Source organism: Vulpes vulpes, chromosome 2 (genome assembly GCF_048418805.1).
Source record: "Vulpes vulpes isolate BD-2025 chromosome 2, VulVul3, whole genome shotgun sequence".
Classification (NCBI taxonomy): Eukaryota; Metazoa; Chordata; class Mammalia; order Carnivora; family Canidae; genus Vulpes; species Vulpes vulpes.
In genome coordinates, this window is record NC_132781.1 from 102,441,193 (window position 1) to 102,464,047 (window position 22,855).

Sequence of the window (22,855 nt, forward strand, 5' to 3'; positions counted from 1 at the left end):
CCCCTCTGCCTGTGTCTCTGCCTCTCTCTCTCTCTCTCTCTCTCTCTCTGTGTATAACTATCATAAATAAATAAAAATTAAAATAAATAAATAAATAAACCAACAAAAAGAAATGCTGCTCAGGACTCTCTTGAACGCTCTATTTTAATATGCTTTTATAAACAACACCCAATATCTTGTGTTCTTTCTTTTTGTAATTGATCCTTGTCTATCTTGTCATAAACCCCAATATTCTGACATCATTTCTAAAACTCTTTTCCTATTCAACCCAGTGTGGTTCTTCTTGAAACATGCCCTCTCCTGCTAATTCCCGTCTCGTGTACACTAGACCCACTCCCTATCTTTATTTTATTAAATCACTTACCTACAAGATGAGAGAAAAGGGAAAAAATCTAAATTTAAATCTCATTTCTGTCAGTTATCAAATTCAAGTAAGTCACTTTAATCCCTTTTGAGTTTCAAATTCTCCACTTCAACAACCACGTGGTAAGGATGTTAAACATGGGTTACAGCATCAGAGAGTATTTTGATTAACACATCTCTAAGATTCTTTAAAACCCTGAAATTCTATCTGCTTTTCATTTTGTCTTTAGAAAAATGGAGAATCCTTAGCTGCAGAAATGATAAAACGTAATGGAATAAAAGAAACAGCAAGAAAATTGGAGAAGAAAGTTACAAAACAATCAAGAAAAGAGTATAGAAAGGACATGGAGAAAAGCAAACAAGTCTACAAAAAAAGAAAAAGCTTCACAGAACTTATCAAGGGTGCCAGCCTAAAGGGAAAATTAGACTCAGAAGTCAGTCAATAGACAACTGTTTAGAAATACCCTCTAAATAGATGATAAATTTAATTAACGTTACATGGTCTATACCTAGATTACATATCCTTCACTTTCAGAAAAATCATTCATCTCAAGGAGAGCAGACGTCACTATATCTAAGAGCTTGCCAGATTAGGGCTTGCTTATGTAAAAGCTATGGTACTGTGGCCATAGGTAACTGAGATCCACTCCAAAATCTTTGACAGTAAAAACAAGAAACTAGTTACCACTGCAATAATTACGTCTAGCTATCACTAGTTGTGTCAAATATATTAGGAAAATGCTTGGACTTGCCTGGTTCTTAAGAAAACTCTAAATCAGAGTTAACATGTAATGAAATTTGACATTCTGGGATGATCTAAGATCTGTATCTTAATTCCAGTGCTGCTGAGGGGCACAACATGTACGTGGGAGCCACACAGGCTAACATTCAAATCATGGGTCTGCTACTCATTAACTATGGAATCCTGGGTCAATTTATCCATCTCCCTGAACTACAGCTGACTAGTTAATAAAAAGTAGGCTATAACAACACAGCTCCTTGGTGAAACTATTGCAATGACTAATAAGTAATAAGTAATACGTATGAAGCACATAATATAGTGTCTAGCCCAGAAGACAACACTCAACAAATCCTTTCCTCTCCACTTCCTTAGTTAACACGTCATTTTTAAAAAATCCATAAAAGTCCTACCGGCTTAAAGCGACTTCTTCAGACTTCTTAGCCACTAGTAAAGAAAGCAGAAAAATACATTTTAAGTCAACAATAGAAAAATACAGAATATTAAAAGTGTAAGACAGATGATGACTTGTTAAAAAGTATTCCTTTGGGACCACACCTGGAAACCACACTACAGTGGATATTAATTGTACTATTGGTAGGCAGTTAATGCTTTAAGAAATCTCATTTTCTCCTCTATAATTACCAATGCAAGAAAAGAATTCTAGTTATCAGAATGTGGTACATACAAGTGGATGTTTCTAATGACCATTATTGTAACCAAACCCTATGAGACTGACAGGAAATGGTATCATCAGCAGAATCATTATCCTAAAGTGACAATGGCAAACTTAAATAGCATGATTTTCCTGGACTTCCACTACTAGGAGCAGTTAAAACAGACTAGACATATTTGGCTGGAACACGATGGAACCTCTCCAGCTCCTCAGTGGAAGACTGCTAAGTTCAGGATGAAACACTTCATCACAAAGTTCGGCTCGGCTCCGGTCACAATCTTGGGGTCCTGGGTGGAGACCCTCAGGGAGTCTGCTTTTCTCTCTCCCTCTGTCCTTCCACCTCGCTTGTGCTATCTTTCAAATAAATAAATAAACTCTTCTCAAAACCTTTTCTAGAGAAAGACATAAGGCCGAGAAAAAGAACAACATTTTAAATGGAATGAATTGAGCCTCCTGACTTGTTCAGTAGAGAGGGCTGAAAATTTCAAAATGGAATGATACTTGGCTAAGGAAATAAAAGCTTCCTTTGTCTTCTAGTATCTTTAACTTGGTATTCTTCAATCTATCCTCCACAGGAAATGCCTGCAAACTATGGCCACAGGCCAAATCCAACCTGCCATCTGGTTCTGTAAATAAAGTTGTAATGGAGCACAGTCACATCTATTTCAATACATATTGCTATGGCTACTTTCACACGACAATGGCAGAGTGTGAGACCCCAGGGCCTAAAATATTCACTATCTGGCCCTTTTAAGAAAAGCTTGGTGATCCCCATTTTATGCCATAACCAAAGGGCCCTAATTCAAATCTAATCTGATTACTCTTCTATTTGAAATTCTCCTATCAATCCCTGCTGGCTCCCTCCCCAACAGCCATTCCATAGTCTTCATTCTTGCTGGAGAACCACAGCTTTATTTGGATATTTAGTGTCCCAATACACAAAGAAAGTGGTCTTGCCCCAGCTGCAAAAGGAGAAAGGATTATTCTAAGCTAATCACAGTACCTGACTTACCAGTGACTGGTTTAGGAACAAGCAAGTCATGTTCCCTAGCCTATAAAATGTTAGTCTTATAGGCTGAGTTTTCTTCCTATATAAACGAAACACAGAGACAAACACAGTCCTTCTGGTCATGGATATTGTCATGTGAAAATATGCCTGAAGCTGTTGCTAATTAGCCAAGCAGGAAAGGAGACAGGGACTCCTGGGTGACTCAGCGGTTGAGTGTCTGCCTTTGGCTGAGTCCCTGATCCCCGACTTCCCGGATCAAGTCCCATGTCGGGCTCCCTGCCTGGAGCCTGCTTCTCCCTCTGCCTATATCTCTAACTCTCTCTCTCTGTCTCTCATGAATAAATAAATTAAAATCTTAAAAAAAAAAACACAACACAAAGACAGCTCTATTCTACTATGAGCACCTTGAAAGACCAAAACTCTATTCCATCTTTGCTTCTTATAACTTGCAAAACCAAAGCCAACCTAAAGAATTTCTGTGATAGAGATCCACTAAGTTAAAGGTTTCTTCCTACATTTCAGACCATGCAGCGCACTAGGTGCCACCTCTGGGGAGCAACGATAACATCCTTGTTACTGCGAACATTTTTGTGCTTTTATTATAATTTGTTGAGCCCAAGTTGCCCTTTTTGAATATTTATTATGATCATATTTTGACTAATGATAACAGAGTATCTTATTTCCAAAAAACTACAGTATTATGCAACAAACAGGAGAGAACATTGTCCTAATGAAGTCAACATATCACATTCTGACTTAAGAGAAGTGAAGTCACTAATAGTGAGATTGCGTTGATGGCAACAGCATCTAAAATAACCTGTGCTCCTCAACAGGCTTCCGTAGGATAGGTCATCACCTAAAAAATCAAGCAATCTCATTGGTATTGCTGCACACTAGCTAAGTTTCGCAGTTCTCATTGTTTGCCATTTGTGTAAAGGACCAGCAAGGTATTGCAGAGTTCCAGTTTTAAGGATAATGAGACAAATCACACTATAATAATATTTACTAAATGAAATCCACTTGTAAAAGTCAAAATGCCATTTGTATAACCAGTATAATTTTTATAACATGTTTATAGAGGAAACATAAAACATACTAACTTGAAAATCTTTTTTCCTTATTTACACAAAGATATCCCATGGGATTTTAAGTATCATAACTAATAATGAGGGCACCTGGATGGCTCACTGGTTGAGGTTGTGATCCCAGGGTTCTGGGATTGAGTCCCACATCAGGCATCCGTATGGAGCCTGCTTCTCCCTCTGCCTCTCTCTTTGCCTCTCTCTCTGTGTCTCTGAGGAATAAAGAAATAAAATCTAAAAAATACTAAGATAACGAATTTATTTTCAGACAATACTGCCTCATATTTTAAATTACCAAAAAGAACTTCTCAAATTCTGAATCCTAGACTATTGAGAAAGAAATTAAGAAACCAAACACCCATGCAATTTACACATCGGATTTGTTTCATTTTGTTTTCATTGCTCTTTCATTATCAAAACTGCCTTATTCTGACTTCATCTATGTTAGGACCACCATAGGTAATTCACTCTAAAAAATCGTACCTAGATCATGATTCTGTGAAGAATTTTCAGGTTTCATTTCTTCTTTATGTTCAGAAATTAGTTGGTCACTGCTACGTATAAGAAAGAGTGATAAACAATGAGACTTTTTAAATACTGATATGAAAAATATTTACCAGATATATCAAATTCTTAAGATTTTTCAAAGAATATCAGGGTTAACATCAAAACTTAAATTACCCGAATAGGTACTTCAAATTTGTTAGTTCTAAAAACTTTTATCAAGTATGTAATTATAATTAAAGGAGAAACAAAAGTAAGGTGAACCAGTCATGAGTTGAAGGCATTTTGCTCAGTAAACTAAGAGTTAGAATGCCATAATGGAAAGTGTCTCAAATCCCAAAGTCCCAGCTCGAAAACCAGCAGTTTTTTTGTTCTTAGACCCGCCACTTCTCTTCCACTCAAAGTCTTCCTCTATAAAACAGGAATCTTACCATCTTCTATTACAAGGCCGTTAGGAGGATTTAATCAGGTATTATACCCAAAACGTGGCCTCTCAGGCAAGGTGATGCCCACAACTCTGGGAAGGGCAATATGAGACCTTCCATGACCTAATAAAAAAAGGTATTCCACAGGATTTAAAGCAGGCTCGGGGGGCAGCCCGGGTGGCTCAGTGGTTTAGCACTGCCTTCAGCCCAGGGCGTGATCCTGGAGACCCAGGATCGAGTCCCATGTCGGGCTCCCTGCATGGAGCCTGCTTCTCCCTCTGCCTGTGTCTCTGCCTCTCTCTCTCTCCTCTCTGTGTATTCTCATGAATAAATAAAAATAAAATCTTAAAAAAAATAAATAAAGCAGCCTTCGGCTACAGATGTAGGAACAAAGGGGAAGGAAAGTCGAGTCTCGTAGTATTATTTGAACTTCTTTAATAGTTTAGAATGGTCCTAACTAAAGTCTGCTAGCAGAAAAGACAAACAAAATCCTCGAAGGTTAATTCATTATGAAGGTCTGGGCTAATATATGGTTTCCACGTAAGGTTTTTGAGTGTGAAGGGAAGGGTGTATGGGGGCTAAAGCCAGAAGGCCCAGCTGCCAGAACAGCACGCCGGTGGCTTTGGAATAGCAGCTGAGCATATAAGCATATGTAATAACCAAAAAAGGGTTCTAAGTTTGAATTCTAAGTGTGGATCATCATGAGCACCGAGGAATGAGGATCAGCAAGGGCATCCTATGAGCAAAAGCCAATCATGACTGGACTGCAGAACCAGTTTCAACAGCAATGTTGCAGGAACAGAATCAAAGGAAACCACAGAATGATGAGTATGTCCTTTTTTCCATCCAAAAGGCTTATGAAAGAGGACTGTCTCTTTGGTCGTAGGGAAATCCTTAGGTTCTCGGAAAATTCAAGGGGGAAAATATAGGCGATAACCCACAAGGAAAAGTATACAGTTTCCTATGAAACTGAACATCTTAGGACACAAGTAACTCTTTAGTAAAAACAGACATTGAGGTGGGTAGTTCAGTTAGTTAACCATCTGCCTTTGGCTCAGGTATGGTCTCAGGATCCAGCCCTGTGTTGGGCTCCCAGCTCAGCAGAGTGTCGGCTTCTCCCTCTCCCTCCACCCCTCCGCCTCACTTGTGCTTGTTCTCTCTTAAATAAATAAAAATAAATAAATAAATAAATAAATAAATAAATAAATAAATAAATAAAAAAATCAATCTTTTTAAAAAGCACCCAGGTATAACATTATGTGAACCACATGCAGAAGGGTTATAGTTGGAATGAAACAGATACAGTGAGGATCCCTAAGCATAAAGGTCTCAAGAGTCCTGACATAAAGAATCCTGCACTCATTGCTACTTCTAACTACTCTAGCCTTTTGCTTGGTTTCTGGGTGATGATAGGCTCTAACTCACTGCCATCCCAAAGTGCTGAATCAAATTATACCTTCTCAGCTGTTACATAGGAAGTAACACTATTTTACTATATTTTAAACCTCAGTTGAGAAATATCTAGCATGTTTTAAGTTATTTTCACTTTTGAAGAAAGATTTTATTTATTTATTCATGAGAGACACACACACACAGAGTGAGAGAGAGGAGGCAGAGACATCAGCAGAGGGAGAACCAGACTCCTCACAGGGAGCCAGACATGGGACTCGATCCCCAGGCCCCGGGATCATGCCCTGTGTCCACTGCAGACACTCAACCGCTGAGCTGCCCAGGTATCCCAGTAAACTAGCATTTTAATGTAAACACTTACATATTAACACTATTAATAATAGCATATTCTTCTGCAGTCCATCTATATACATCTTAGGAAAACCTTCCTAAAGAGAAGACTGACTATATTTCATGGTTCATCTTTTACAGCATATTTTACAGCAAGCATAAGGGCTAGTCTAAAATAACAGAGAGATAACTTCATCCTTAAGAACTCAGAGTATTTAAGCACCTAATCTGATATACTTCATCAGGGTAATATCTCACATGTTGCTACAGAATTGACCACTAACATGTCCAAGTGTTCATTTTTGTAAATTAACCCCACGGCTAAAATGAAGCGAAAAAAAAGAATCCTCTGGTTCCACTTGGGTATTATAGTAGAAGTTGCTAATTTAAAACCCTCTGATGAACAAGAAACTATGCCGAGGTCACTGATCTGAATAGGTGAAGGGTTTTTTTAAAAAAATTCCCCATTTTGCGACATCTGGGTGGCTCAGCGGTTGAGTGTCTGCCTTTGGCTCAGGGCGTGATCCTGGAGTTCCGGATCTTGCTTCTCCCTCTGCCAGTGTCTCTGCCTCTCTTTGTGTGTCTCTCATGAATAAATAAATAAAATCATTTTAAAAATCCCCATCTCTTCCTTAAACTGGTACATTGTACCTCCAAACCACCTGGAGGCCAGGTCGGTATAAAAGCTATCTGTAGGCTTAAAACAGTAATATTCACACTAATGATAAGAAAACAGTCATAGTTGCAGTTAATGATGCTAAGTTAAGCATGTGGTAGGCACTAAATTACATGATTATATATATATATATAATTATTTACACACAACCACCCTTGAAGGATATATTATTATCCTCCTTTTCATATCAGGAAATGTATCTGGTGATGGTAAGTAATGTTTCCAAGGTCACATACCCAGCAAGGAGGCAAGCTAAGGATTAAACCTAGTCTTCTGTGAATCTAAAGTCCATCTCTTTTCTCTTTATCACTCACCTATGATTTCTCCTCATTAAAGGAAGAGTCTATTCACCTAAGGTTCTCTTTCATCCTTCAATCCATTCCAATTAAAAATGAAAATGATAAAACATACTGGACATGAAAAAGTATAAAAACTGATGAACCCAGAGTATCTGCTAATGGTAACCACTTCGGGATCATCTAACAACATCAGTATTCTTCAACAAAAAGTAATAAAGCAAAGAGTCATCCAAAAAAACAAAACAACTCCTACTTATGCTTATTATATATCTTTTAAAGTATGAAACAGAATCTTAAAAAATATTAATAAAAGAGTTCAGATATCCAGAATTGTGTCATAAAGTAAACTACAAGTTGGGAGTCCCCATTATAAAACTAATAATATTAATATGAAACCCTTTTAATATAAAATCCTATGGCAAAAAAACTATTGCAAATGACATCAATCAATATTACAAAGAAATAGGAATTCTGCTATACACTGTTCATGTTGGCCTGTCAGAATAATTGCTTTCTACCTAAGAGATGACATCCTGACATTTTTCACTATATGACTATAACTTAATCATCTTATTAAGATAAAATTTATGACATGAGAAATTGTTACCACTCAAGACAAAAGAGTAAGGTTTAAAAAACAAAACAAAAGAATACTCTACCTTTTAACCGTATCCCCTGCAAGTAGACGTGCTCCTTTTCCTACTAAAAATTTCACCATTTGCTCTTTGTTTTCATTTAGAGCAACTAAAAGTGGTGTGAGGCCATCCTGTAAAAGTGCAAAAACAACTTACAATTTATAAAATTATGTATTCGCATGCTAAATTTTAAAATTTCTATACATTCTGCTAAACTTAAAACATATATTGTAGAAAGCAAATAAAATTAGCCCCTTCCTTCTCACCCCTCTGTGTTTTCACCACCTGCTCCTTCTTTTTAAAAGACTGCTTTCTCAGGGAGCCTGGGTGGCTCAGTTGGTCAAGCATCTGCCTTCAGCTCATGAGCTCAGGTCATGATCTCAGGGTCTCAGGGGGGAGCCCTACCTTGGGCTCCCTCTGCAGCAAGGAGTCAGCTTCTCCCTCTCCCTCTGCTCCTCCCCTCCACTCGTGCTCTCTCTCCTGCTCGCTCACTCTCTGTCTCTCTCAAAAACATAAAATCTTTTTAAAAAGTAAAATTAAAAAAAAATAGACCTCCGCTACCTCTTCATAGATTATCTGAAGTCATTCTACAAACTCGCTTCAAACATTGCCTGGCTCCAAGAATCTTTGCTTCTCTCACATAATATACCATGGTACGCTCTATTCCACACCATCTAAACCAAGAGCTTCTCGAAGGCAGGGGTGATTTTTTAATCTCTGTATCTCCACTCTCTAAAACATAGTAGTTAATATTTAAAATATTGTTATTGATTTTAATGGATATCTCTGGAATAGTGTTTTTTCAATTATATTCCAAAGAATACATAATTTGCAAGAAGGAAGGCACTGGAAGACACCAGAAGAAAGATTCAATGATCATCTATGTTTGTGAAATATTCAAAACCGCACTATACATGTAGCACAAATGAACTCCATTTACATTTGCTTATCCCCATTTGACAATTCCTTTTATTTTTTGTAGCAAACATTAATACTTGAGAAATAAGAGTTCTCGGGGATATAGCTTTCCAATAAACTTTCCAATAAAGGCGAGGGTTTTCTCCAGGTTGTACAAACTTGCTTGATTCTCTTCTATCAATGGTATAGGGATCCCAGATGTCAACACAAAACACTGAGTCACTAACGAGTCACTAAGGAGATGGACTCTGAATGAAAAGAGCTAGGTTTCAGGGTAGCTGGGTTGCGTAGCCAGTTGAGTGACCCTTGGTTTTGTCTCAGGGTGGTGAGATCCAGCCCCACCTTGGATTCTGGGCTCCCCTGGCACTCAGCACCAAGTCTGTTTAAGATACTCTCTCCCTCTTCCCCTCACCCAACCCTCCAAGCCTGTGCATGTACAAGCTGTCTCTCTAAAATATGTAAATAAAACTTAGGAGAAATCAAAAATAGAAAAAGAATAAGTAAAATAAACAAGCTTCAACTGAACATTGAATGCTTAATACTAAGTAGTTCGTGGTTGAGAAATCTGAGTGGCTTAGAGGTTGAGCTCCTGCCCTCAGCCCAGGGTGTGTTCCTGGAGCCCCAGGTTCAAGTCCCACGTCTGGCTCCCTGCATGGAGCTTGCTTCTCTCTCTGCCTGTGTCTCTGCCTCTCTCTCAGTGTCTTTCATGAATAAATCAATAAAATATTTTTAAATAGAATAAACAGTCCTTGGTCAAGAAGGGCACAAATGATGACATGAGCGCTGGGTGTTATACTTTATTGTGGCAAACTGAAAAAAATAAAATTTAAAAGAAACAAATAAGTAATAGTCCTTGGACTTTCTCCTATTATACAATGATAAAGCTTTATCTTAACTGTTAGAAAGCTCAGTATGAGATTTTTCTCATTTTTACCTTTTTGATTAAATTCAATTAAATAACATATAGTGTATTATTAGTTTCAGAGGTAAAAGGTTGTGATTCAGCAGTCTTATGTAACACCCAGTGCTCATTCCATCATGTGCCCTCTGTAACGTCCATCACCCAGTTACCCCATCCACCCATACCAACCCCTCCAGGGACACACAGGTTGGTTCTTATGATTAAGAGTTTCAAGGTCTGTCTCCCTCACTCTGTCTTGTTTCAGTTTTTCTTCTCTTCCCCTCTGATACTCTGTTTTGTTTCTACCATCTACATAATGAATGTGACCATATGATAACTGTCTTCCTCTGACTGACTTAGGGTATGACGCTACATGAAATAAGTCAGTATCAGATTTGGTCTCAATATATTAATTCTGGGACCCGTAAGGCATATCCACTTCTAAAAATCCTCTAAGGAAAAAAAAAATCCTCTAAGGATTCCAGTTTTTACTGTGATTACTATTTAAAATTATTCTGTATTTTAGGCAACGAGTAAATCAGAAATAAAAATATAGCAGCTTGTCAATAAAAATAGGAATACTGGACGAGCACTGTGCTTTTATAGATGGGTAAAATGAATTTAAGTAAAAAATCTTAACAAAAAAATTCTAATACTGGCTTACATAGATTATTTTTAGCACAATCAATACTACTAAATTATTTAATATTCTCTGCAATATGCATAATATATCCAAATAAAATGGATTAACCTCATATGACTTGCAGATATTCCAAAAGGAACGTGATTACTGTACATTTAAAGAAAAAATGGTTTTCAAAAAAAATCTTTTAAATTTTAACTTGGAAAATTCATCCTGAGGCAGAGGGTGACTCAGTGGTTGAGCATGGTGATCCCAGGGTCCTGGGATCGAGCCCACATCAGGATCCCCATAGAGAGCCTGCTTCCCCCTGTGCCTAGCTCTCTGCCTCTCTCTGTGTGTCTCTCTTCAATTACTGAATAAAGTAATGAAAAAAATAAGGAGACGAAGAAACAGAAATATCAATCCCAATCCTAAGAAATTAACATAAAATACAAAATATATATTATAAATTAATATGGAGTGTCTTGAAAATCTTGAAATCTTTGTCAACATATACCATAAAACAGTAATGGTAAACTCAATGCTTATGGAGGCAAAGCAGGTGACACGAGTCAGTGAAGAACCTAGTCGGGGACACGAGCAAACTGGAGACACACGCCTCATATAAAGGGACAGCCTCTGCACAGCATACCAAACAGCAGCATGGGCTGAAGGTACCAGAAGTGATCTATAAGAAAAGCTCAAAATCCAGAGTTCTACATGCGTGTCATAATTTTAAATGTTAGCTCAACTGACAGTGGAAACTAAATACATCCGGGGGCCACATCTAGTCTATAGCCTACTTGTGTTTTTCTATTTGCTGTGACTGTTTCCAATGGCTGTGCGTAAAACAAATACTTGGACATCAAACCTTTCCTAAAGCATCAGGATCATGTTTTCCCAACAAATTAGGCCCCACCTTCTAAGGAAAATTGCTGTGAAGACTCATTAACACCTACTGTCAGAATTTTCCAATGCTTGTTTCAACTACAATCTATTTGTATTTACTTCCCTCAGATTGCTAGCCAAACAGACAGGAGTTCAGAGGAATGCTGAAGCAAAGTTATTAAAACAATTACCATCTGTATTGTCACTAACTACATGCTGAATGTTTAACACAGTAGTGACTATGCCAGGGCCCTATGAATTTGAAAGACATCCTAAGATAGTCTATCGCACAGCTTCAACTAAAAAGGAAGGTTCACGGATTTCTACTGCTGCAATTGGGAAAACCCTGCTTCTAATAACAGAATGGTAGCAAAACATGTAAAATCTTTAAACGGTCAGACTCTACTTATTAAAAGACTACTCATAAAGACTTCCCATCTGGGTGCCAGTGAATGACTGATAGTTGGAAGAAAAGGTAATTATTTTTCAAGCCAACAGAGATGACCAATAATTTTCATCTGTAATTCTCAAAGAGATACAGACAGATGAAACGCTAATGTTGGAGAGAGTGGAAGGAAGTAGCCAGTATCAAACATCAGTTGTTTTTTATTTTACATCTCCAAATTTGTATATGTATACCTACCCATTCAGTAGTTCTTAGCCAAGAGTTGTATCAGAATCTCAAAAAACTACTTCCAAATTTCTGCGTACACACGTTATTGGATTCACTCCGTCGAAATCTTCACGGGACAGTTTTGGCTTGTAAATTCTTTTAAAGCTCCCTAGCTGACTGTGATTCACCAGCACAAGTCTAGCTGAGAACTAGCACAGTACACAACCATGTCAGTCCCCTCTTTCACCTACGTGGCCAATTCTCCCTATCACTTAAGGATTCAGACAAAAACAGAAATGAGTCACTTATCAAACCTTCATTCAATTTCCATGGCTAGAGGTAGAACAAGGAGTAGTAAACTCAAAATGCAACTTGATTCCATTATTTACACTCTCCTTACTTCCTTCCCATCAAGACATTCTAGATTTGCAAGCAGAGTTTAGACTCTTACCTAAGTGGCTATAGCTGCAAAATACTATACTGTGTTCTTTCCTCTTCTTCTCCAGTTTTTGGTTTTTTAAGATTTCTATTTATTTAATCATGAGAGACCGAGAGAGAGAGAGAGAGAGAGAGAGAGAGGCAGAGACACAGGCAGAGGGAGAAGCAGGCTCCTGCATTCAAGGAGTGCCATGTGGGACTCGATTCGGGAGACCACGGGATCATGCCCTGAGCCGAAGGCAATTAGCTTAGACAATTATTTCAAAATATTTTCATCCGGAAATGCTTGAGCTTCCAAATATGAAAAATCGACCCTATCTATGGCACACAACAGAGTTTCTGCAAGGGCAGCGACTGAAGGTAATGCACGTCAAAGAAAGCACAGGGAGCCTGGCAAGTGTGGTCAGCACCAGCTCCCCATGGACACCTACCACCCCACTGAGGAACTACATAGGCTGAGCAGGAGCTACTCTCCGGAATGGGAGGCCTCAACGTGGTACGTGGCTGGCAGAGTGGCTACCAGGGCAAGTAGATGCCCCCTGTAGGATGTCATGACCTGATCCCCCTGCTCTCATCTTCTGAACCTTAGGGCCTAGAGCGCCCAAGGCCTATTACAACCTGCTGCTTTCTCCTCCCATTTACATTCACCCAAGCTACTCCTCTGGGTCATGGTCTCCTACTCATCCCCAGAAGCATCCAATTCCTAAGCCCCTGCACAGCTTTCAGCCTCCACCATCACCACACTCCCCTCTAGGCCTTCAATCCTTTGTGGGCTCTGAGGGCACCATCTACACCCAGGCACCAATGGGAAGATTTTCTTTCTGGGGTGGAAGGGTGGCTAGCAGGCAAAATGGTGCCTTTCTTCAGGCATTACTTTTTTCTTTCCCTCCTCCTGCCTTGGTTTAGGAGTTGTTTCCATGATGACAGGACCTACTGTATAAAATTCAGTGCCAATGTCTTCGTATATATATGTACCTCTGGACATATATATGCACATATATATATATAAACCTTTGTAGCTATATAAATATATTTATTTACTTATTTATTTATGATGTCAAATACGTTGTAAAAAAAAGTTGATTTGTACCAGGTTTTTGGCCTCTATATTTGCGTTTTTTAAAAGCAGCTTCTCTGCAATTGAGAGAATCTCTTCACGGGCTGCATAATGGAGAGCGGTGTTGCCCTTGTTGTCTTTCAGATTAGGATCAGCACCGTGTTCCAGGAGAAGAGTTACACATGCCTCTTCTTGGCATTGTACAGCCTGTCAGCATTACAACAAGAGACAGAATGTAAATTCTGGGAACTTAAAGGAAACATGCCACAAGTTTCACCAATGAGTTATGTTTAAATACAACAAATGTTCATTCCAAGGACTTCAATACATTCGACCTCAGGCCGACATAGCTGTGACCACCCACCTTCACAAGAGCTGTCCTGTCTTCGCCATCACGGAGGTTTAGCTGGCATTTCCGATCTAACAGGAGCTTCACCATATCTTCATGGCCATTGGCACAGGCCAAGTGCAGAGCACTCCTGTGGCATGAAAGGACTGGTCAGGAAATTACAGTGTACCTTTTCAAAACATTCAAACTAATTCATAGAATTGTAAATGTTAAATACTATGTTATTCTCATGACTCCAAAACAAAGAATTAGTTTACCTTGGAAGAAAGTACAATATTTATTAGTGATTCTTCACCGCTCTATTAAAAGAGAAGCCTATCTGCTTAGGAAGAGCATGACCTCAGGAGGCAGCTCAACCTGGGTTTGATTCCCACTTTAACTCTGTCGCTTCACAGTGACCACTTAGCATTATCACAATTTCCTCATCCACAAAATGGGCATAAAAATAGTTATCTCAGGTTGCCTGTCTGGCTCACTCTGAAGAGCATGTCACTCGATCTCGGGAGCCAGGGGTTCGAGACCCCTTTTGGTTATAGAGGTTATGAAACAATAGTAATAATAAATAAAATAAAAGGTAGTTATCTCACAAGACCTCTTGTTGTGATCCTTAAATGAGGATCCATGCAAAGCATTTAGAATACTAGTTCCTAGCACAAATATTACTATAGCTATTACTACAACTTACAAAGACCCACTACAATTAGGTAAAATGATCCAATTATGCCTACTTTGCAGCTACGTTTAAGGATGAGCACGAATACTCTATTTCAATGATTCCAAGATGCTCATTTTGTCACCTTTTAATATCTCTGACATCGGAATCCAATTTCCAATTCAAAATGTCTTAAAACTATAACTGGCATGATTTTTAAAAATTTCTTCTTGGTACATAAATAGTGGGGCATCATACAATCGACAGTGCGCCTTAAGTGAAATATTGACATATACAACAGGTCTGCTGCACTTATAGTCCTATGTCTGGAATTACATTGTTCAAGAACTAAAATAATTTTCAGTAGTTGAAAGCACATTATGGGTAAAAGAGACTAAAATAACAAAAGAATATTTTTAAGTAATTCTTAATTTGGTTTTCAAGGAAGTTTGAGCAAAGGAAGCTCGGATTTCAAATAAACGGGCACAGCTCATTTTATTTTTTTGGGGGGGGTTGTGGGAAAGCTCATTTTATTAAGCATTTTAATTAATAGAAAATATTTAGATTCATAGAAATGAAGTATTTCCAATTACCAATATTAGTATTTAATATTATTGAAATGTCAAAAGGGCAGGTAAAGGTAATCTTTTACAATTTCTAATATTGAAATGTTTTCCTTTGGCAGGAATTTCCAAGAAAAAGCTTTAGGTGAGATTAAGTCCTAATACTTCCATTTAAAATTTCTCACCTTAGGGGCACCCAGGTGGCTCGGTTGACTGAGTGTCCAACTTTTGGTTTTGGCTCAGGATGATCTCAAAGTCGTAAGACGGAGCCCCACATTAGGCTCCATGCTCAGGGTGGAGTTTGCTTGGGTTCCTCTCTCTCCCCCTGTCCCTCCCCTCTCCCATGACCCTCTCTCTCCCTTTAAAATAAATACATCTTTTAACTTTTACAAAATAAAATAAAATCTCATCTTAGGAGTGCCTGGCTGGCTCAGTCAGTAGAGCATGTGTCCTGAAACGTCAAGCCCCACGTTGGGTGGAGAGATTACACTTAACAATGAAAGCTTTAAAACCTAAATACATAAAATTTCTCATCTTGCTCATACTGGGCAACATGAAGTCTTTTTAAGATTGAAAAGATCCTGAGTAGACTATGTCGGCTACATAGCCCGTGTTCAGGATCTGTTTCAGAAATAAATGGACTGAAGAATAAATACATTTGGAGAGTTCGATAGTTTTTAAAGATTTATCTATTTCTTTGAGAAAGAGAGAATACATGAGTGCGGTGAAGGGCACAGGGAGAGGGAGACATGTATCATCAAGCGCAAGCTCACAAGGGGAGAACAATTCATATTCCCTAGATGAAATGAAAACCCGTTTCTGCATGCCTCATAATCCTCCCAGTTGGCCCAGCCTTACGTTTACATTTCCTTTATTCTTATTTTTTGCTGTTATTCCCCAATTGAATCTTTAATCAATCCAAGATTTAGTTTGCAGTGTGGTGCAACATTTAAGTTTTTTTTGTTTTGTTTTGTTTTTCTGAGAGAGAGGGTGGGACAGAGGGTGAGAGAGAGATGGAGGAACAGGAGCTAAAATCAACAAACACAAAAAATAAAAATAAACAGAGGCTTAACCAACTGAGCCACACAGGCGCCCACGCCCCAACATTTAAGAACTGTTTTTTAAAAAAACAGCTATTTGCTTCTTCTAAATAACCCATCTTTTCTCACCTAGCTTAAAATGCCACTTTATCATAAATTCTGTTATGTTTTTATTTTTCTGGGTTTTACAATGGATTCAATTGACCAATCGCCTTGTATCAATCAGTACTCTAGTATTTTAACTGCTTTATACATATGCTTTAGTATCCAATGCAGGTCCATAGTTCCCCTTCTTAATCTTCTCTTTCAGTATTCTCTTGGCAATATTTACGTCTGTTACTGGAGATGAATTTTTAATCACTATGCTAAATTTAAAGAATTCATGGAGAGAATTTGTAATTAGGTTAAGACAATTAATGTTAACAGAATCAATCTCCCTGAATCAGTGTATTTAGATGCACGTTATGTCTTTGCGCTTACGTCTTATTTGACACCCCTCCTTAGCTTCCAGGAGGTTTTTTTTACCATATGTAAATCCTGCATACACTTCGTGATGTATTTATATCCTGGCTTTTTCTTTTTTCTAATGAAATGATATATTTTCCCATTGTAACTTCTAAGTGGTCACTCTTTTGATATCTGTGTATTTATTTGGTAATGAGAGTAAAGTACCTTATAAACTACATGCTTGTTAACAAAAGTTGGGAGTTTCTCGAAGATACTCAGGGAAGGCACGAATTGGATGGGAAAGATTTCACCAGAAAGATCCACATCGAAGAATGGTATGATGTGGTTGAAAAACAAATCAAGTAAAATACAAACAGGATAGGCTGTTCATATTTATGTGTATGTGATACACACACACACACACACACACACAGAGGCTGTATACGAATGTCTACAGAAACTCCTTTTAATGTGGTGGTAATTGATCCATTAATTAATTACAACCGGACTACACGCGGTATTGTGGGTGAGGCAGATAGAAAAAAGCAGGAGCAAACCCACGACAACAGCTAATACAAAACTAGCTACCCCCAAACTCACCAGATTCCTATTACATTTGTTAATGATTTTAAGGACTAACCAAAGTAGGAGCTGCTCCTGACTGGCTTAGTTGATACAATATGCAACTCTTGGTCTTGGGGTTGTGAGTTTAAGCCTTCCTTTGGGACTATAGCCTGCTTAGAAAAGGGAGGGGGTGGGGGCTTAGTCAGGCATCTGCCTTCAGCTCAGATCAGGATCTGAGGGTCCTGGGATCAAGCCCCATATCAGGCTACCTGGTCGGTGGGGAACCTGCCTCTCCCTCTCCCTTTGTTGCTCCTTATCCTGGTTTGTTCTCTCTCTGTCAAATAGATCAATAAAAAGTAAAAAAAAAAAAAAGAAAGAAAAGAAATTGACCAACAAAACCTAACAGAAGCCACTGTTGGCACAAGATGCACCAGCAAAATTGGGAAGTTTGGTGTGTTTTTACAGCAAGACAAATGCATAGATACAAGTGTAGGCACTTATTTCAGAGGCCATTTTGTGTGTGTGCCATTTTGTGTGTGTAGGTTGCATGATTTGACAGGAAGTAGTTTGGAATGAGCAACCTAGAAACTAAGGGGGTCTGCATCTTCAGAAACTGCTGCTGGAATGAACTACAGAACTCTGGAGACCACTAGGGTCCCTTCTGAGAAGGTGGCTAGTTCCAGGGCAGATCATGTTCATTGGTGGAAGAGCAATGAACAAAAACAAAGGAACAACAACAAGAAACCATTTCTTGGCCCCATTCAACTTAGCTAGACCAAATGGTATTGGTGCGTGTGAATGATTGCAACTATGAGCATCAAGCATTTGTCTCTTACAGGTGCCAGCTAGAAAATTATCTTTTGCCCCCTTAGAATTCCCCAGGGTGACTTATGAGACCAGTAGAGGCTCTCTGTAGTGACAATTGAATAGAAGACTGACATTTCCTAACGCAACCTGCGATGAGAGGCAACGGCATTACTAGGCTATAAGGAGACAGGAACTCCACACCAGGACTCCAGGTAAGTTGAAGACTATGGTTGACTGTAGTGTTTTTGTATAGATCAGAGATACTCAAAGCGTATATGGTAGTCCAACTCTGAGCTTCTTTGTTCCTTGGTCAAATGCTAGGTGGATCCCCCAAAGACTTTCTCACAATCACCTGAAACCTAAGATTTCCAATTCCCAGACATCTGTGGAAAACAATTTTAGATCTAGAACACACATCCTCTAGAAAGTTCCTGATTAGAACTCCCATCCCCATCTGAGTCTCATGTATGTCCTGGTTCAACTTAGCTGCATACTCATTTGGTAGTTACACCAATGAAAATAACAAAGTGTTAGAGTAATGTATGTTTTATGATGAAAAACAACTGAGATATGAATGCTTTACCAAATCCCTTAGCTCAGGTTTTCCAATTCTACTTCAGGGCTGTCATGAATGTCTCCTCCTTTTAAGAGTTGCCAAGAAATTCACCACTCACTTTCCATACGGGCACCTGGCTGGCTCAGTCCATTAAAAGGCTTCGTTAAGGGAATCCCGGGTGGCTCAGCGGTTTAGTACCTGCCTTTGGCACAGGGCGAGATCCTGGAGTCCCGGGATCGAGTCCCACGTCAGGCTCCCTGCATGGAGCCTGCTTCTCTCTCTGCCTGTGTCTCTGCCTCTCTCTCTCTCCTCTGTGTCTTTCATGAAAAAATAAATAAAATCTTATAAAAATAAGGCTTCTTTAGCTCAGGTCAAGACTCAGGGGCCTTGGGGTTGCCCTGCCTCCAGCTCTCTGCTCAGCAGGGAGTCTACTTCTCCCCCTTCCTCTGTCTCCACCCCCATTTGTGTTCTCTCACACTCAAATAAATAAAAATCTTTTAAAAACAACCAACAGTTTTTCATAACTGGTTATTCATTCCTTTGGATATCTCTTCCTTTGCAGTCCACTCTATCTCCTGAGGAAAACTGAAACTATGTCATAATTAAACCATGATGAGAATGTGAGGGCTCCAGCGTGCTGAGGATGATCTGGGCCATAGTCTACTAAAAATCCCTGACCTGGGAGAACCACCTCAAAGGGACCACAAAATTAAATCAGAAAACCTGTATTCTGGCATTGTGGGAGTCAGTGAGGGAACAACAAACATGACATTGCGGTGTTCACGGAGTAGAGGCGAGTTTAATGCCACATTTAGGGTGAGCACAAAGGGCCTACGGAGTCATGTAAAAATAAGGGTAGTGAGTCAGGGATGGATGCGATATCAAAGCTAAAACTTAAAGAACGAATAGGGATTAGCCAGTGAAGAGGGAGAGAAGCACATTCCAAAAAGAAGGGATAGTGTATCAGTGAGGGTCCAAACAGGAGACAAACCACTTAGTAATTTCAACAGAGAATGTTTAATCTAAAAAATGATGAACTATAACAGTAGATCAACTATAAAGATGAGAAAAGAAATCCAAATACCCTAAGGTGCAAGATTACCCAAGAAAGATTGCCCAAATGGGTAAATCCCAAGGCTGGGATTCAGGTCTCTTTGAAGGAGATGTCGGAACTGCAGTCAGAGTTGCCCTGCCAAAGCTAGTCCGTGCTACTCAGCATGCAAACAGGAACTACCCTTCAGGCGTGCAGGGAGTCCTGTCTGATAAATGGATGTATAGAGAGGGTCAGGGAACAATGAGCCCACCGACCAGCAGAGCAGTGCAAGGCCTCCAGTGTATCATATGCACATGCAGAAGGATGCAACAAACCCCTTAGGGATACAGCAGAGTTAAGACTAAGGACTGGATGCAGAGAGTGAGTAGGGTGTCAAGAGCATTTGCTAGGGGCATGGTATCCATTTTAGGAAGGTCACTGGCTGGGGCCGGGACTGCATGCTCTGCAGTGCACAGCTGGGAAGAGTACTTCTGATGCTGGTGAAGGGGGCGCGGCAAGGGAGGAGGAGAAAGGAAGGAGATAGGAAGAAGAGAAGAAGAAGGAAAGGAGGAGGAGAAGGAGGAGGAGAACACAAAGACGACGAAGATGAAGATGAAGATGAAAGAAGAAGAAGAAGAAGAAGGGAAGCAAACCGGAACGTGGGCCAGGGCCAGTGCTCAATCTCCAGGCTAACAGGAACAACCCTCTGGGACACCAATGAGTTGAGGTTGGTAATCGGATGCACAGAGGAAGTCAGACATACAGGACTCAAACTTCTCTGCCATCCATCGTGCTGCAATCACACCTTCTTTAGCAACTTTGGACCCCCCCCCCCCAAGTTAACTCTTCTGTGGTACTGTCTTCAGACTTCTCTGTCCCACCTTTTCATTATTATCTCATCATCATTTAGTAATTCATTGTTATTTACTTCCACTGTTTAAAATACTATGTCATATCTGTCTTCTGAATGGACCCAGACTAATACAGAGGCCGGGGAGTGGCACTCTTTGGATTTGTCTTCTAGAGGATCTACCACAGAGAGCACAGTTGAACTGCAGCTCAAAATGTAGACAGCTGCTACATTTTCATATCCACCATAGCACTCACACTAAGGCCTCGTGTCTCTGGTAGGCTGTGTCCAGCCAATGACTTAGCACAGAAGGAATACTAAAACCAAATCATTTCTGTCTCCCATAGGACCCCTCTACAGGCAAGCTTCTGATGGGGACTCAAGATCAGAAAACCCCAGGGGCCTGTGCTCTGATTCTCCAATGGGGCTTGCCCTAAGATCCACTGCACAGCTTTTCCCCACCACTGACACCATGAATAGCATAGGGTCTACTGGATCCTGTGACCAAAGCAGTGAGGACTCCTAAGCACAGCCTGCACCTGCTGCACAATTCATCTGCTCTGAGACCACTGAAGTCTTGCATTCTTTAGTTTCACCAAGGCGTATGGATGAAAGGAGTACTCAATGTAGGACAAGGTTTCCCAACCTTGTACCATGGACATGGTGGACTGTTGTGGAGGCCTCTCTTGGGTATGTTTACCAGCACTCCTGACATCGACCCACTAGATGCCAGCAACGTCCTCAGTTGTGAGGATCGGAAATGTCTCCGGACGAATCTATTGTTAGCAGTGTCTGTAGCTAATAATACTGCATTGTATACTTAAACTTTGTAAGAGGGTAGAGCTTACATTAAGTATTCTTACCAATTAATTAATTAATTAATTAATAAGAGCAGGAAGAAACTTTGGGAGGTGAAGTGTAGGACAATGGCATTAAGGCACTGATGATTTCACAGAGGTCTATACTTATCCACAAACTCACTGAATTCGATACATTAAGTACGTACAGCTTTTGACATGTCAAAAAACATGTCTCCAGACGCTGCCAAATGCTCCCTGAGGAGCAGAATTCTTCTCCCACCACCCCACCCCCAACGCATTGAGAATTAGTGGTATAAAATATGCTACCTCCAGAACCGAAAGACGTCTCCCAGTTTCTGTCTTTGTGAAAATGTATTCAAAATGTGGCAATTTTTCTTTCACTCCTGTGGGAATATCCTGGCATGCCCACTAGATGCCTCAAAACTTCACGGATATGTCAATTCATGCCGTCTTACCAAGGGCCCAAAGCGTCATAGCCTCTTACTGCTCCTCATGTCAAATTAGCATGGTGTTAATATGATAGGCCAATGAGATATTCTCGGGATGTTCAAATGGTCTAGCTCCATGAGTTAATTAAACGCTGAGGCAAATGAAATGAATGACACTTTGCCTATACTCTATGAATATGAACTATTTCTGATTCACTAGCGGAATAGAAAAGAATGCATTTGCCAAATCAGTGGTGACATACCATGTACCTGACGTCTTATCAATCTGTTCTGGAAGCAATAAGAGGCGCACAATAACTATGACTGGAACTACTCTTTGTTTAAGTTGACAGTAACTACAGATATTTGCCACAATCTCTCCAGTCTCTGAATGGGCCAGACTAGTGAATCAAGCAGAAATGTGACAGAGCTCACCAGCCTTTCATCCTTTAGCACTATCCCACTGCATCTCTGCTAGGATGCAGGGTTGTTTTTGGTTTACCCTACCAAATGAAGGCTTGGAGACAGTTTCAGAGGTTTCTGCTTGGACTCTCTAAATTTTTTTTTATCAATTATATTTCCTTATTCAGGAGAGACACAGAAAGAAAGGCAGAGACATAGGGAGAGGGAGAAGCAGGCTCCCTGCTGGGAGCCCGATGTGGGGCTCAATACCCGGACTCTGGCATCATGCTCTGAGCTAAAAAAAACTCACAATTTTAACAAGAAACACTTTTAGCTACTGTAAAATCATACAGAAAAAAACTATTGCAAATGACATCAATCTATATTACAAAGGATTCTGAATTATACTATATAAAGTTCTTCACCTTATCCTGTCAGAGTAATTGTTTTCTAGCTAACCGATCACATGCTGACATTTTTCACTATACTTATAAATACTCTTCTTATTAAGTTAAACTTTCTGCCTTGAGAAATTGTTACCATTCTTGACCAAATACTAAGATTCACAAAAAAAAAACAAAAAACAAAAAACAAAAAACTTTACCTTTTAGCGGGGTCAACTGCATTTATATTTGCTTTTTCTACTAAAAATTCCACAATTTTCTCTTTTTTTTCATTTACAGCAACTAAAAGTGGTGTGAGGCCATCCTGTAGGAGTGCAAACAAAATTTATAATTTACAAAATTACATATTTGGAT

General features: G+C 39.5%; 1 protein-coding gene across 1 annotated transcript in view; it reads right to left on the reverse strand.

Moving 5' to 3' along the window:
* The window catches only part of LOC112912790 (uncharacterized), a 143,780-nt gene that overhangs the window by 99,828 nt on the left and 21,097 nt on the right, over positions 1-22,855 (reverse strand). Inside the window, exons 7-12 of the mRNA XM_072742372.1 lie at positions 22,702-22,805; positions 13,950-14,064; positions 13,619-13,792; positions 8,173-8,279; positions 4,353-4,423; positions 1,516-1,549 (exon numbers count right to left, since the gene is read on the reverse strand). Coding sequence (XP_072598473.1) covers positions 1,516-1,549; positions 4,353-4,423; positions 8,173-8,279; positions 13,619-13,792; positions 13,950-14,064; positions 22,702-22,805 — 605 coding nt within the window. The remainder of the gene's footprint in view (positions 1-1,515; positions 1,550-4,352; positions 4,424-8,172; positions 8,280-13,618; positions 13,793-13,949; positions 14,065-22,701; positions 22,806-22,855) is intronic.